The sequence below is a fragment of the Lissotriton vulgaris genome, chromosome 7, assembly GCF_964263255.1.
Source record: "Lissotriton vulgaris chromosome 7, aLisVul1.2, whole genome shotgun sequence".
Lineage (NCBI taxonomy): Eukaryota > Metazoa > Chordata > Amphibia > Caudata > Salamandridae > Lissotriton > Lissotriton vulgaris.
Genome location: NC_141695.1, coordinates 1,144,334,997 through 1,144,351,553, shown reverse-complemented (window position 1 = coordinate 1,144,351,553; position 16,557 = coordinate 1,144,334,997). Strand labels below are relative to the sequence as shown.

The 16,557-nt window shown below is 45.3% G+C and overlaps 1 protein-coding gene across 1 annotated transcript in view; it reads left to right on the top strand.

Annotated features, from left to right (window-relative positions):
- STK10 (serine/threonine kinase 10) overlaps positions 1-16,557 on the top strand; it is a 381,616-nt gene that overhangs the window by 319,920 nt on the left and 45,139 nt on the right. Inside the window, exon 14 of the mRNA XM_086931586.1 lies at positions 9,608-9,737. Within this exon, the coding sequence (XP_086787712.1) occupies positions 9,608-9,737 (130 nt within the window). The remainder of the gene's footprint in view (positions 1-9,607; positions 9,738-16,557) is intronic.

Here is a 16,557-nt window from a genome sequence, read left to right as displayed (position 1 = left end):
TACGCCTCTCACAACTCTAGTCTTGTGATAATCTGCATCTGCAGTGAACGTCGGAGGCAACAAGTTTGCGATAAAACATGAGCCCATGAAGTCAGAGGGCAACCATGCATACGCACGATCATGACAGATAAAGTATGTACCCTTGGCAGCCAAAAACACAGGGGACGAGACCATCGGTAGGATGTAATTTTCAGTGCAAGCACTCTCTCCAAGTCGGGCTTTCGATCTTCGGCCACGACCTATTAGACAAAAATTACCAATGTGGGGTACGACCCATATCGGAGGCGAGCTTTTAAGCTGTTTTTCACCAGTGAACACACTATATTCGCCTCTACTTAGGACCCTATAGGCTTGTACCTCTTCTTCAGGAATAAGCGAGGGATCATAGATATCGCTATCTAAATCCTCTATTGCTATAGACAAAGGTTTTTGGTACGAGGTAGGACCAGAGTAGGGGGAACGTGGTTCTCGAATGGGGTGGAAACCCAGTGCGCTTCGAAACATTGTTTGAAATGCTCGAGCAGACCCTTGGGAACTATACGGTAACACCAAATATGGAATTCCCTTATCCGTAGTATGTGGCATCAACCCACACACCCAACAATTAGTAGTGTTAACCACTAACTGATGCTGGTGAAGGAGCTGAATAAAGGAATTGTTGCGGAATTCTGCACGTCTAGCCTGCTCGTGTTCAGGTAAGATATGAAAAGAATGAGGAGATGCAGTGGAGGTAAGTTTAGGGTCAGGGGTAGGAGTAGGTATATCAGAAGGTAAGAAGTAAAACATCGTGTAATACACCCCCCCGCCAGTAATGCAGAAACAGTCAAAAACAATACAAATATTTGGAATTTAAAGCATTTGGTACGACTGAGTTGCCGCAGCTTGAATCTTTGCTCTTGAGCTCCTTCCAAGTCCGTCAGCTTCGAAAATGTCATTCCCTACGACCGTCCGCAACGTTTCTTGACGCACTTCGTTCTGTGTAGCAGTAGTCCATCCCTAGGAGTTCCCAGGAACCGACGGTCTTTAACCTAGTGTCAAGACCTACTAACCAGAAGGAAGTACGCGCGCGGCCCTACGGTCTTTATTTCACAAATATATATATATATATATATGCGAAAACAATGTCTCTCAGCTGTGGAAGCAAAAATATGAGGAACGAAACTCAATGAATATATATACAAAATAATTACAGAAATACGAGTGTTCAAACTGATCGTGGAGAACGGGATAATGCAATTGTCAGGGGACAGAACAGGATCTTTTATTAGTCTCTGGTGCTAGATCGCAAAAAGTATCGGGTTTTCCCAGGACGTGTCTGTTCGTCAAACAAAGGATCGGTTGAAGGGACAACGTCCTGTTGATCAGCTGAATGTTCTGGTCTTGAGTCTTTTGCTGTCAAATGTTCAACAGTGTCTTTCTGCTGCGCTGAGGATTCTCCGACAGGTTGTGCGTCACTGAAAGGTACAAACGCCGGCAATCCTTCGGTTTCAGTTGATGCAATGCCTTTCCTCACCCACGAGTCTGCTGGCAACGGGATAGGGACTTTCTTCGTGTGGGTGGCGTGCACCCAATTCTTCCGCCCCTCAAGACGAACTGCAGTTCTCGTGGCAAGGAGGACCTGGTAGGGTCCAGTGAACCTCGGGTCCAAGTTGTTCTTGCGCGAAAAGTTGCGCGTCACCACCCAATCTCCGGGCTGGAGCTGGTGGCCTGGACCCTCCGTCTGCGTCGGCAATGCTTTGTGAACCTGTTGGTGAATTAACCTCAGTTTAGCAGTCAAGTCATGAAGATAATCGATCAACATTGGATACTCAAGATCACAGAAAATACCCGGTCTAGGGACCCCCCAAACATTAGCAGGACGACCGAACACTATTTCATAGGGACTGAGCCCTACTCGGGAGTGTACAGTTGCCCTTGTTGACAGTAATGCTAAGGGTAAAGCGTCAGGCCACGAGAGACCAGTCGTAGCCTGAATCTTTGCTAGTTTTAGTTTAAGAGTGCCGTTATACCCTTCAACCAAACCGGCTGACTGGGGATGATTGGCGCTATGGAATTTCTGATTAATTCCAAGGCCCTTACACACACTCTTCATCACACTACCCACAAACTCACTTCCGTTATCTGACCACACGACTCTAGGCATTCCATACCGAGGAAAATATTCCTTCAGTAGGATTTTCGCAGTAGACAAAGCAGTATTGTCTTTGAGAGGATAGGCCTCGATCCATCGGGAGAATGCGCAAACCACAACTAAGACGTATTTCAGGTTATTGCATCGCTCCATATGGATGAAGTCCAATTGGATCACTTCAAAGGGACATGAAGGGGGAGCAAAACTGCCAGGAGGAGTTGGGGTTCCCTTACCAGGATTGTACAACATACATACCATACAATTCTTAACCAAGCGTTCAGCACATTTCGTAATACCATCATTCTTCCACACAGGAGACAGTAATTTACAAATACCTTTCGCACTAATATGTGCTACCCCATGCGCCATAGTCACAACAGCCAACACATACGCATCCGGTAACATCCATCTTTTCTGATCAGACAAATCAATCCAACAACCATTCGTATCCAACTTTCCCGTACTTTCTTTCCACTTCGTCTTTTCAGTCTCTGTGGCCTCATTCTGAATTGCTTTCACACTCTCTATAGTGTCCTCACACATACTTGATTCTGTGGGCCACCTAACCGAGCTCGTCACATACATTCGTGTGCTAAGGTTCCGGGCAGTCTCCTTAGCAGTCTCATCCGCAAAAGCATTACCACGACCAACATCATCCGTCACCTTACGATGCGCACTACATTTAACAATTGCCACTTGCTTAGGCAACGTAAGCGCATCCAAAAGATCATTCACAAGCTGGCCATGCTGAATCTTCGTACCATGCGATGTTAGAAAACCTCTCTCTCTCCACAACCGTCCAAAACTATGTGCGACGCCAAAGGCATATTGGCTATCGGTAAACACATTCACACGCTTCCCTTTTGCTAACGCACATGCTCTAGTAAGAGCGATCAGCTCTGCAGCTTGGGCAGAATTCTGACTTAATCTCGCAGTCTCAACAACAGTATTCAACGTTACAACAGCATATGCAGTAGTCACATCGCCATTCGGCAACTTGAAACATGAACCATCCACATACAGTGTACCGTCTGGGTCTTCCAATGGGGTGTTTTTAAGGTCCACTCGACCTTTTGTTTCCTCCTCTGTCCTCAAATAACAATCGTGTTCTGTTATTTCATCTGACTCTGAGCTAGTTGGTAACAAAGTTGCCGGGTTCAGAACATTACAACGTTTTATTCGAATGTGGCTTGCCAACAGCGTCAACTCGTACCCAGACAACCTCGCACTCGTCAAGTGCTGAGTTTTCGTACGATTTAAAAGAGTATCGACTGCATGCGGAACCATCACCGTAAGCATATTATCCATGACCAATCCTGCTGATTGTCGGATGGAGACCGCGGCTGCCGCCGTCGCTCGCAAACAACTCGGCAACGCTCTAGCTACCGGGTCCAAAGTCGAGGAAAAATATGCACATGGACGTTGCTTACCACCAAAAGGTTGCGTTAAAACACTCAACGCACAACCTTCCCTCTCGTGAACATATAATGTGAACGGCTTGCTATAGTCAGGAGTACCCAACACAGGAGCCGAACACAATGAATCACGTAATTCAGAAAAACTTTTCTGACATTCTTCCGTCCATGGTAAAGGAGTCGAAACATCCTTGCACGTAAGAGCCACTAATGGTTTCGCTAGCAATGAAAAATTAGGAATCCACTGCCTGCAGTACGACGTAATACCTAAAAAGGCACGCACATCTCTTTGGGTTGTTGGCACAGCCATTAGCGCAATCGCCGCAATTCTCTCTGGGGTCAACCTCCTTCCCTCCTTCGACAATAAGTGACCTAAATAGGTTACTTCTTGACAACAATATTGGAGTTTAGAAGACGACACCTTGTGATTTAACTCGCAGAGATGTTGCAGCAGCGATACTGTAGCAATTTTGCAAATGTCCTGAGCATCGGCAGCTACCAATAGGTCATCGACGTATTGGATTAAGGCCGCACCAACCGGCAGCGTGAACGCATCCAGTTGACCCTTCAAGGCTTGACTGTAAATCGATGGACTTTCACAGTAGCCCTGAGGAGCGCGTTCAAACCGGAAGCTGCGTCCACCAAGGGAGAAACCGAAAAGGTCTCTACTCTCTTCTGCAATCGGGATGCTGAAGAACGCATTCTTCAAGTCAATCACCGAAAACCACGATGCAGAAGCTGGAATCAGAGTCAGTAGGGCCGTGATGTCAGGCACAACAGGGAACTGAGGAATCACAATTTTATTCACCTCCCGTAAATCGATAACAAAACGATAAACAGGTGGTTTCGAAGGATCAGTACGTTTTAGAATGGGTAGTACAGGGCTGTTGCACACATTTCCCCGTGTTTCCTCAATAACGTCTTTCTCGATCAAATCATAGATGATCGCTAACAGTGCTCGTTCACCATCAAGAGAGATACGATACTGGGGAATACGTGGCAACCGCACATTAGATTTCAACTGAACAACATATGGTGAGATATCAAGCAGGCCCACATCATTGGGACCTGTTGCCCACAAAGACGCAGGAAGAGAACTCAATTCCGGTGGAAGCTTATCGAGAGACAAGTACATAGGAGAGACAACTCTCTCTCCCAACGTAAGCTTTACACCCGCAGGAGAACAATGCAAAGTCGCATACAAACGTTTAAGCAAATCCAGGCCCAAAAGATTTTCACCACAACCCGTGGTTAGAATCAACGGAGCTTTGAGCTCACGAGGCCCAATTTTAAGGGGCAAAGGGCGCGAAACTGGATTGCTAACGGGGGCGCCAGAGAATCCAACGGAAACATTTGTTAAGCCAGACAAAGGTGCGCCAGGGAGTTTCGAATGCTTTATGGAACTTTTCGCTGCACCAGTGTCCAACAGAAAAGGCTCAACGACGCCCGATGTAGCAACTGCGACGTAAGGCCCTCTTTGATCAACCGGAACTGATACCACTCCCTCTCCTTGTCTTTGGCTATCCTAGTAATTACTGTCGTCAGTTCCCTGATCGACGTAATAATCGTCTACATTGTATTGCGCAGATCGTCCTTGTGACGATCCACGTTGATCAAAACAATTATCGGAGTTGGATGAGTTATCCGAGCAATCATTCTGAGCACCACGACCTCTGCCACGTGGAGCCTGCTGCGAACCACCACGACCTCCTCTAGATGGATTACCACTATTACGTTCGTTTAGAACAGGACAATTAAATTTGATATGTCCCTCCTGTCTACAATAAGCACATTGATTGTACCCTAACGAGGATCTTTGGGAAGAAGAGTCATTGCGAGATTGTGATCGGTTCGATTGCGGCTGCGATCGATTTTGTTGCGAAGTAGTCTGATTAGAACGTGGAGGATACGCTTGCTGAAGCAACACTTTAGTTTTAAGCTCTTTCGTTTTTTTATCAACACGGTCGTTCTCTTCTTTCTCTCTGTTCTCATAATATTGTGCCGTGGCCAATATCTGAGCTGAAGTAGAAACGGCCCATGCACTTTCTGAATTCTTCAATTTATTGCTCAAATCGGGCAATAAGTTCGAAACGAATTTATCTACGAACAACCTTTGACCACCCTCAGTGCCCATATCCTGACCACTATGATCAATGAATGACTCCTCAAACCTCGTAAAGAAGTCGGAAACACTCTCGTCCTTCTTTTGCTTACAAGCTGACAATTTGTCCCAGTTCACCCTCATAGCTGGCATAAGAGTTTTCATTAATGTTATAATTCTTTGAGGAAGGTCAACAATCAGCTGGTCGGGTTTAGCAGCAGCCGTTTGTCCGGCATCTGCCGCTACAATGGCAGCCCAAGCACCACCTAATTCATTCGGATGGTTTTCATGACGAATCTTAGCCCATACCGGTTGCGGTACGACATTGCCGAACAACATATCAATATCGGCAAGATTCATTACCGTAGCATCTACGAGCTGCGATAATTCTTTGTAATACCCTGTAGGATTCTTGCGTGGGTCAGGCAAAGATTGCTTCACCTGCAATACTTCCGAGCGTTTCCATGGGAGATGTATCCATACTCTCTGAAAATGCGCCAATACCGGGGGTTGAGCATTAGGATCAGCTGGTATCCAAACCGGTGGAACTTCTCGCATAGGAAATTGACCAGACTCGTCTGGCTGTCTTTCAATATCCTCAACAAACAAGGCTTGAGGTATATTTATTTATTTATTTTGTGGTTTTTATAGAGCGCATCAATCATCCCGAAGGATATCAGGTATAGGAGTGGGACGAAAAGATAGCAACCGTTCAACGGCTCGTCGAACGTTGGTATCCACTATCAGTCCAGCCGAAAACTGAAGCTGTAAATCAGACAACGCGGTCAGCACCTCGTCAGGTGCGTCGGCCGATATCTGATCACGAAGGACCTTGCACATTTCCTCGAATACAAATCTCTGGGTTGGTACATTGAACTGACAAAATGTGTCGAGTACAATACGGGGTGGATTTCTAAGGGGGTGCGTCATCCAACCCATCGCCATATTATATAGCGAAGCGCGTTCCCTATTACCTGGAAGCTGGCTACGTCTCTGAGGACCATCTGAACCAGCGGACCCAAGAACAGGTCCGAGCGAATGAAAGAAGCTAGCCGCAAGAGGAGAATTACGACTACGAGTAGAGGGAGAAGTATAGGACACAGGACTAACAAGTGAAGGAGTAGAAACAGAAGCAACAGCAGGAGTTAACAGAGCAGGAGCAGTAGCATGAGCAGGAGTATGTGGAAGCGGAGGAGCAGTAGGGATAGCAACAGACAAAGAAGCAGGAACAGTCGGAAAAACGGGTGCAGGTTGAGGAACAGGCGGAGGAAGAATAGGTGCAGGAACAGGTACAGGGGGAATCACAGGGGCTGTGGTACCCTGTACGTACGGAGGTGGCGACTTCATAAGATAGGACATTAAGGAATCCTCAACTGGCTCATCCTTCTTTTCCGACTCCGTAGGCAAAGTAGGATAGCATTTGTCTATAGTCATACGCTGTAATCTGTCAAACACTTCCTTTTCCCTAATCTCCTTATCATGCTGAAACTGCTCTGCTTTATTTACAATGGTACCAGCACTATCTCTCTGATTTCGCTTAGTCTGTCTGATTTCTTTCTGTCGGGCTTCTTTGCGCCACAACCGAAAGGCATCAAACATGGCCGGCCTTGACTTTTTCGCAAACAATTTAACCTCTAGATTATCTAAGATCGGGGCCTCGAAACTACCATGTGGTGGCCAACGAAGGTCACCATCTTTCTTTGTGTATTTGGTCCAGTATTCATTAAAAGTAATCGGGCCTAGCCCATGTTTACTGTACAGTTCATAAGTCGGGGTTCCAACCGGAGGTATCGGACACGAGTCCTCCAGTCGGGAATCCGTACCACAAGGTCTGAAACAACTAAACAAAGTACTGCGACCGGGCATCTTGCACACTAGCCGAGTTTCACAAACTTCAAGGGTTACGGGATTTACCAAGTCCCAGCAAAGAACAAAACCCTCGGTTTTTGGCGGCTGCAGTCGTCAAATAACACAACAAAGTACGCTAGCAAAGTGTCACCGACAAAAACACTCACACAGCGTTAACAACAAAAACACCCGCTAAAGTGTCAACAACTAAGGACTCTGGGAGCGACCCACAAATACTTAACTCAAAGATCGATGGCGTCACCAGGAAGGCCCGTCAATCGTCTCGCTATACCAAGGTCTACGCCAGGCGCCAAAACAGGTCTACAGTCAGGGCAGCAGTCCGTCGCAGCCGTCAGGAGGCGGGAATCTTCGCGGAAAAGTCTTCGGGCCACTTGTTTCGACAACAGGATCGATGAAGCGGAGTGCACTTTCCCTCGGAGATTTCACACGAAGTTCCTCACGATCGTCGGGCTTGGACCGGTACCACTGATGCAGCCCCACGTTGGGCGCCAACTGAAGGACTGGGTTCTTTAAGACCCAGCGGTGCCAGGGGACAACACCTGAAACCTTCGTGGGTTACCTGTTCCGGCGTACCAATGACAGAGACACGGGACACTTCCTTCGGCGTCAAAGATTCAAGCTTTATTTACTGCAGGGAACACAGAAGTCACGACAAGTACAACACGTGCAACTTGGGGAGACTGCTTCAAATTGGTTCTGTGGATCGCTCCTTTTATACAGATTTTACCCATAGGACAACATGACACACAAAGGTTTACAACCCGGTTCCCATAATTATCCCCCAGAGGGGTCGCTTTGGTCACTTTGATACATACAAAGTCCGGAACATAAGTGCGGAAACATTTGGCGGTTCCCAACTGATAAAAACCCATCTTCCCAACATTAGTGCATTCCAATCGGCAGTAAAACAGATCGAAATAGGAACAGAGACAGGTGCAGAGGAAGACGGTGACAGTGGGGAAATCGGAAAGGGTGAAAAAGGGGAGGTATCGGGAAACATGAGATACAGGCATCAAAGGGACGTGCCTAATGAGATGCACGGCTGAGACAATAAGTCCGTGCGGCAAGATGAGCCTCGAGCGGCGCCATCTGCCTTACAGTATCATAAAGACACTTATAAAGAACATGTGTTTTCCGCAAATCTCTTGAGAGTCCCAGGGTCGCGAAGCGGACAGCATCCGTTCGCTGGCTACTTGAGGGCAAGAGACAAAATGGATGCCGTATCTAAGATGGAACCCGTGGGTACAGATGAAAAACCCACATAACAAACGAACGGATTAAGTTAGCACAGCGAAACTGTGCACACTTACCAAACTCGTCATTTGCGGTTCATAGATACCAGACTCGACCATATTCGTGCGAGTCGAAAACACCACTTATAATTGTCACGGAACCTCAATCTGACTTTGCAGTTCGAGCTGTACTTTTCCGAATTGAGAAGGGACAAGACTGATTTGCATATATCTGGGTCCAAACTGAGGTGGCATGGGGTGCAAAATAACGATGGGCGAGGATGTGGCCCAGGTAATTATCTGTGTCTTCGATGAATCCAAGCATTTCATCCATCACTTTTTATATACTTTAGTATCCTGTTCCAATGACAGAGGCCATTTTGGGGAAGTCTAACCGGGAACTGGACCAACCATACTCTGTTCTCTTCCCATTTGTCACGTTGGAGGCTGGTTTTCTCCTACTTGCTGATTGCTTCCTACTCCTTGCACTGTTAAGAGTGCCTCTGTCAGCATTGCTGTTAATCTGTCCAAGTCAAGGCTTTGCGTTCCTCTCAATCGATGGTCTCTGGTTTGAGTGGAGAATTTATCCATCTCTTAACTGGAGAAGGAGGGACTTCAATGTGCCTGTACACAGAGGTATTCACCATTACAACTCTAGTATGGGTTGTTCAAAGCTCCACTCCCTCCATATACCCATCCACCCCTTCCCCCTCCATGTAGTGTAAAGGCCTTTCACTCTTTGAAGAATAGTGTGTGCATCAAGGTTATGATTGTAAGAAAAAAAAGGGTTTTGGGGTGTTCCTGTCATGCGCATTTAATAAAATGAATTGGACTGACAATTTGTGCTCCTTGTTCACAGGAGCAAGCTTTCTTGACGGCGCAGAGGGAGCATTCGAGGTTGACCATGGCGAATATCACGGCGATGCACAGGAAGGAGATCAATGATAAGGAGCGAGAGTTCCTGGACAAGAAACAGACACGCCAGAGAGGTAGGTGCCCTTAAATATCCTGGCTTCCTCAGACAAACTTGTCTATGTAAAAAGGTCAGGAGTTTCTTATAGGTTTGTGACTCACAATGAGGTCTGAAGCATAGGCTGCCACATCCCAGGCTTGTTATAGGCATGTGACACTCTCTGCCACTGTCCATCCCCTTTGATTATTCAGAAACACCACCACCCTTTCTGGAATTATTTCCCTGTGGCATTCTCAACCTCTGCGATGAAGTCCGGCTAACAATGCGACACCCATAAGGCTCTAACACTAGCGGGAAAATATTGTTGGTTGAACCAAGAGGATTCTCCTATGAACGTTTGGTTTTTTCCCTGTAAATGTGTTACCGGGCATGCACCCCAGCAGGTTAGATGGCACACAACTCTGCCGAACCCGTTGGCCACAGTTCAGGCCTTGTAGCCTTCTCAAAAGCATGAGGACCACTGAACAGGGCAATGGAACACCCTTGTTGAATTTCAGAATTCACAATGTTTGCTCAGTGGCATCGTTTTTAAGCCCACCAGACTTGTGTTTAGTCTAATTGGAGAAAAGCCTATTTGTAAATAATGTATTATCACCAGGAGAAAAATTCCTTCTATTATGTATCATCCTAATCATAAAAGTACATACAATATTGATTGCTGCATGGAAAATTGGTAGAAACTGTTAAAAAGCATAATTTTACAACATTAATCAGTACATTTAAAAGGCACTAACCGCGAAAAATTTGATTTCAAATCCTCTGGTGTTTACAAATATTCATTAAAAATGTTGAAAAAGCATTTTAACGTGAAAGCGAACGGTACATTTTTAAAAGGAACCAACATCAAAACAGGCTCCTTGAGTGTTTGCATATTCATATGTGCCGGTCTGCATAGCCTAAAACTTTTAGTTTTTTAAAGAAGAAATAAATTGTACTTTGCGTAAATAACATATGACCTACAGAAAAATACAAAATGAATCCTGGTTTGAGAAGATACAGCACCACAGGGCATTCAATAATACAATTGCACCCATATTTATTTATTTTATTTATTTATTTAATGTGATTTTTTTATAGCTCAAACATTACCTGAAGGTGTCAGACGCTTTATAAAAGAACCAGTTGCGTTACATAAGGACTTTGGATTACACAAGTTACATAAGAGATACAAACAGGAAAAAATTGCAAATGTACAAGTTGTAAAGTCACACAGCGAAGAGATACAAACGGATAAACTCTTAACTCATAGGAATGGTAGTAAGTACAAAGGTCTACTACATATACTAGTGGATAGTTATACATAAATATATATATACAAATAGTAAATTTACTCATGATTACATTTTACCAGTGATTAGGCTAGGACAATTAAATATTACATATTTACAGAGTGAATGGAGAAATAAAACATCAAAAGAGGTAGAGAGAGGTGGGAGGAGAAGAATCGGAGGCTGAGATTGGCGAGAGGGGGACCTGAGGGGGAGAAAGAGATAAGGCAGTCCAGCAAAAGAGAAATGTCTGAAGTTGAATACGTGAAAACATGTGCGGTCTGTCGGAAGGGCGAGGTGAAAGGGACGAGTGGGTGCGACGGCGGCTCTCTCACCGCTTTTCAAAGTTGCTGCAATTGTGACTCCCTGTTAGTGCAAGCCCGGCCACACCACAACAGTTTCCCCGCAACAGGTTGCCCCCACCCGCTCGAGGCGCTGGCTGGCATGCCCCATGTGAAACGGAGGGGGGGAAAGGAGGGTCGCCCATGATGCCCTCCCCCCGGGGCAGCGCAGCGCAGGGCACGGGAAAATGAACCCTGCAAGGTCTTCTCAAGCCCTGTGCATCACTGCATTTCCTTCCCGCTTCATGTAACAGCTGTCCCCCGCACAGAGATCGAACTCACGGTGCTGGTGTCACTATCATTCCGCTCAAAAAGGAGAATAATGGACACACGAGTGGCACGCTATGTCGCGGCCTACCCCTCATTCCCCCTCCCTGAGGACACGGCGATCAGCTCCATCTCGTGCAGTGCAACCTGCAAACCCTGGTCGACCATTCTTCTCCTTATTGGAGGGGGGGCCCAAGAAATGTCTAAGGCCGCAGACTCCACTGACCATCCAAACACACTGGTCATATGCTCCTCGTACATCGATGCGCCCAGTCCCCATTCCCCCATGTAGTATCCGGCTGGATACTTTCTAGTGTTTGCCCTGATGTAAGACACAAACACCCACCCACCACAGGCGTCACCAGTCAGGTGACCCTGACAATAAAAGGGGCCGAGCGCACGTGCTCTGGGCCAGTTATCCACCCTAAGTATCTGTGTCCGTGTAATCATTTAGCGAGTATGTGGGCCTAGCGCCCGCCAACTCTACATTGGCGATGAGGGGGCTGTGCCCGTGCATGCATCAGCCCAGCAGATAAGGAAAAGGGGGAGAGAGCTGCCAGTGTGAAGGGCACCCCCTGGAGCAGGCGAGAGAAGCGCCTGATTGCCTGAAGGGCATGTGAAGAGCCCCAGGCGTTTGTCCTAGCAGGAAACAAAGCAAGCTATCTACAGAGCCTGTCCTAAATTTGAATAAAAGGGCCCTTCGGCTTATACTAAGTATGTCTCTTTGCTTAAAGTCATTTTTAAAACCATGTACTGCCTGTTGGTATACTAAGTTAGAACGTCTGTCTCTCTCAAGGCGCTTAAGCTCCTAAAAGTCCCATTTTCAAGCCAAAGTTTATCTTGTTTTGTCACAGAGCTGGGTTTGGTAATAAGGGAGGACTTAACCTATCAACTGAAAAAGAGTTTACCATAGAATTCACCACAGGATTCTCAACCCAAGATCACATTTTAAGGCAAACCAGGATAACCTGTTGATTGAAATTGGCCTGGGGGCTACTACAGATAGATGTTCAAAGCAACAATGGTGCAAGTTTTATTAGGACCTCCTTATAGGACATAGATTACTCTTCGTGGCAAATGAAATTAGAGCGAGCAGTGTGTGTCGGGGGGGGGGGGGGGCTGGGATAAGAGATTCTGACAAAACTGGTTCTCATTCAGATCGGCAAAGCATCAGAATATCCCCAGACTCCAGCACCAACAGTAGCCTCTGGAACGCATTGTGTTTTATATTTAGCTAAAAAGAAAATTAAGCTATTGGCTTACCCCCTACTAAGGGGGATCAGGTTAAAAAGTGCACCAATGGATTGGGAGAATTTCGGCCTTCTGGCAGTCGCATTGGAGTACCAGTTACTTGAAGAGTCAAGCCCGCCCCAGTAGGGAAAGCTGGTTACCTTTGTCAGCTTCTATTTGCTTTTTTGACAAATATAGAGCTTGGATTCTGCCACCTTGGACTTCAAGCCATAATATGTGACTTAGTATAAAATAATATCCCTATCCAGGCCTGGGATAAAATCAGTGAAACCTGTAACTAAAGTCCTCAGACTACTGGGAGTACGAGCCAACAACACAGTGTTGTCTGAATTCAACAGAACACGTATGGTGAACTCATCAATCACTCATCAATACTTTAGCCGAAGAGTCGATCACTGCTCACACTCTGTCTAAAAGAACCGTAAAATGTTAAAATGAAAAGAACAGGTACTAGAATACACCCTTGTCGCACCCCCTGTCCAGATCAAATGATTCAATACACTTCCCATTAGCGCCAAATCTTACCCTAGCAGACAAATTTGTATGAAAATCTGGTAGAAATGTGACCAAAGCAGGATCCAATCCCATACCAAGTAACAAAGGCCAGACCTTGAACCTGTTAACGCGATAGAACGCGTTTTACAGGTCTATAAAGGCAAGGTATGATTGCCTATACCTTGCAATGGAATACTAGCTAATAATAAGTTGAAGATTCAGGCACAGCTCCACCCTACCCAACCCTTCCCTGAAACTATACAGAAGTGTGTTGTGGCCAGCGGCCCATCTCCTGATCTGATTAACAAATTTTCTCCCCAGTACTTTAGCTGAAGAGCCGATCAAAGAAGTCGGACAATAACATTGTGGGTCTGACCGATCGCCCTTCTTGAAAATAGTAAATATTAAAGAAGTCGCCCAAGGGGGTGGCAGGCCCATGAACCTCAAACTGTTAAACACCTTAGTAAGCTGAGGGGCCCATAGCTCCGTCTTACATTTAAAAAGATAGATGGGGGACACAATCAGGTCGTGGAGTTTTAAAGGAGGGACATCGAAGGGCACCCATTACCTCCTCCAGATCGATTGTGACGGCAGAATTAGACACAGAAGGACACAGTTGAGCTGGATGATTCGATCCAGCAGTCATGAGGCGATATATACTCGAAAAATTAGAAACCCAATGATCAACAGGAATATGTGAGCTGGTTCTAGTAGCCTTTCCCATTTCTAATTCAACTGTGTGCCAAAAATCCTTGCTGTGTCTTAGCTTGTTTGCGTTCGTTAATGCATTAAGGTTCTTTAATTTGATTTCTCTGTGTCTAGCACTTAAAGTATGTTTATAATGTACTTTGCAAGCTGACTCTTTCTCCCAGTTCTGCGGTTTTCTGGCAAGGGCCTTTTTAATTTCTGTTGGCAGATAAACATGGTGCTTTAAACCACTTAGGGATCTGTTCAGCAGATGAAGTAACAGGTTCCATAAGCAAGATCTGTGCTGAATTGCAAAGTACAATAAATGACTCCAGGATGCACCCACAATCCGAATGTCGGAGAAACACTTAAAAATGAGGTCATATTTTGCTTGATTTATACTTTTGAAAACACTAAAGGGTTAGGTAGTTTACAACCCAGTCACAATTATCAATTCTTAGTGTGGGAAATAACTCCGGAGCCTATGGTCAATGATGGGAGGTAGGACAGGTCAAGTAATGCAAACTCTGAGTTCTGCTCCCCAATACAGAGATTCATGATGTCACTCTTTAAAACATACTGCGTTAGCGACCTGGTCATGAGTATATAATGAAATTACAAACAAACACCCTATCCCAAAAAAGGTAGGCACAGTAACCAACCGATATTGTTGCACCCATGAAAATTCACTTGGTCGCTCGCTAACTCCCCCAGCTCTATACTTATTAGATTGGCACGAGGAACAGCTTTGGGTACATCTATTACATTCAAATCAGCTAAATCGTAGGTTCACACACTTAAAACAGTGTTAAAGTTCCCACAGATAATCATGTTGCTCGAAAATAACTCATGCACATTCCATACGTTATCCACAACTTCAAACAATCTCATAAAATTACTATTATAAGAATATGGAAAGTCATTTCAAAAGTTGATTAGCCAAATATCCGATTTCTTATGACATTTGATACTGAGGACCAAAAGCATGCTGCTGCTTACCCCCTTTTGTACCGCTGCTTACGTCTGCAGGCATAATTTTCAAATTTTATGCCAGTTTTACCCAATTAGAAAGTCCACCCTCTGCTCCTCCTATTCTGGTAGGCTACGCAGAGAAACGGCTATAGCCATCATGGTGTTTTTCAGAAACTTATCAAGTCTTCTGAAGCTCAATAATGTCAAATTACTCGATAAAGGCTAACCACGCTTCCAAATTCATTTTCAAGGCAAGACCACTGTATTCCTGTTTATAACATTCGCTGCTCCAGTTTCAAAAGATGCGGTTCACCCATTGGACAACTCTCAGGCACCTTGAGCTTGCCAGAGTTAAGACATAGTCAAACTCTACTGTCAAACTAAATCAATAGAGTTATATAGCAGGAAAAACTATTGTAAAGCATAATATGCTCAGTAGAGTTTGTATCAGGAGGCTGCACCACTATTGGACGTGAATCGAGAGATAGCAGTGGATTTATAAAAGGTCCAATGGAAGAGCCTTGCCAGCTCTAAGGCTAGCACTTAAGTTGCGAGATTGGGAAAGTAAATTTGCAACTTGAATTGGGCTCTTAAAATTAATTGTGATAGTCTCTCCTTCATGACTTTCCACCATGCTCAGTCCATTATACCTGGCTCCCAAGAAGGATTTGTTTGGAATAGAGAGAGGTAAAATCAAGACAATTTGAGGGCCAGTGAATAACTTTATTCTTTAGCCTTGAGACATTTTCCAAAGCCCCCTTGCCGAATGGCGGAGCATTGGGTAAGGTAAGCACGTACAGGCATGCCTCCGGGAATAAAGTGATAGTTGGCAACAGTCCGGAATCACAAGCATGTGATTTTAGATGGTTAGCCTGCAAGGCATCCAATTTAGCTTAAACAAGAACAAGTCATGGATTTGTATCAGAAGATATAAAGGTAGCGATATCACCCAGCCTCGTATGCTGGGGTTTCACACCAGGCGACTCATTATTGGTGTGGTACAAGATGTTAGGATGCGCGGCCGGCCAAATGCCTGCCAATTTGGTTAAGGATACCAGACTAACAAATAAGGGTTCCAATTGATCCTTTTGTGTAGTACCCAGCATGCCATGGAGTCGTTCAAGAAGAACATATTCCAATAAGGGAGATTTTGGTCCTTCCCCTCAAGTGCCTATTGCTTTGTCACAAAAAGCCAGCACTCTAGCTTCCATTTTCTAGCCTTTGACAGCGGGCTCTGCCAATGGAGAGCCACCTTAGGCTGAGTATGATAAAGGTCTTGAACTGCTAGTGGCTGTGTTTCCGCTCTTTAAATATGATGTACTTACACTGCTATGGTGCTTACCTATGTTAGTTCAATGATTTGATTGGAATTTAACTTGATTCGATTTGAATAAGATTTATAGAGTGCGGCAAATACCCATAGTTGTCAATGCGCTATAGTCTTGGTAGTCTGAGTCAGCCAGGAAACAGTTTAACAGAGTTGCAACATTGCTGAAAAATCTCCCATATAGGGTGAAAAGTCAAGTCCTTCGGGCTTTCATAAGGGAGAATGCAG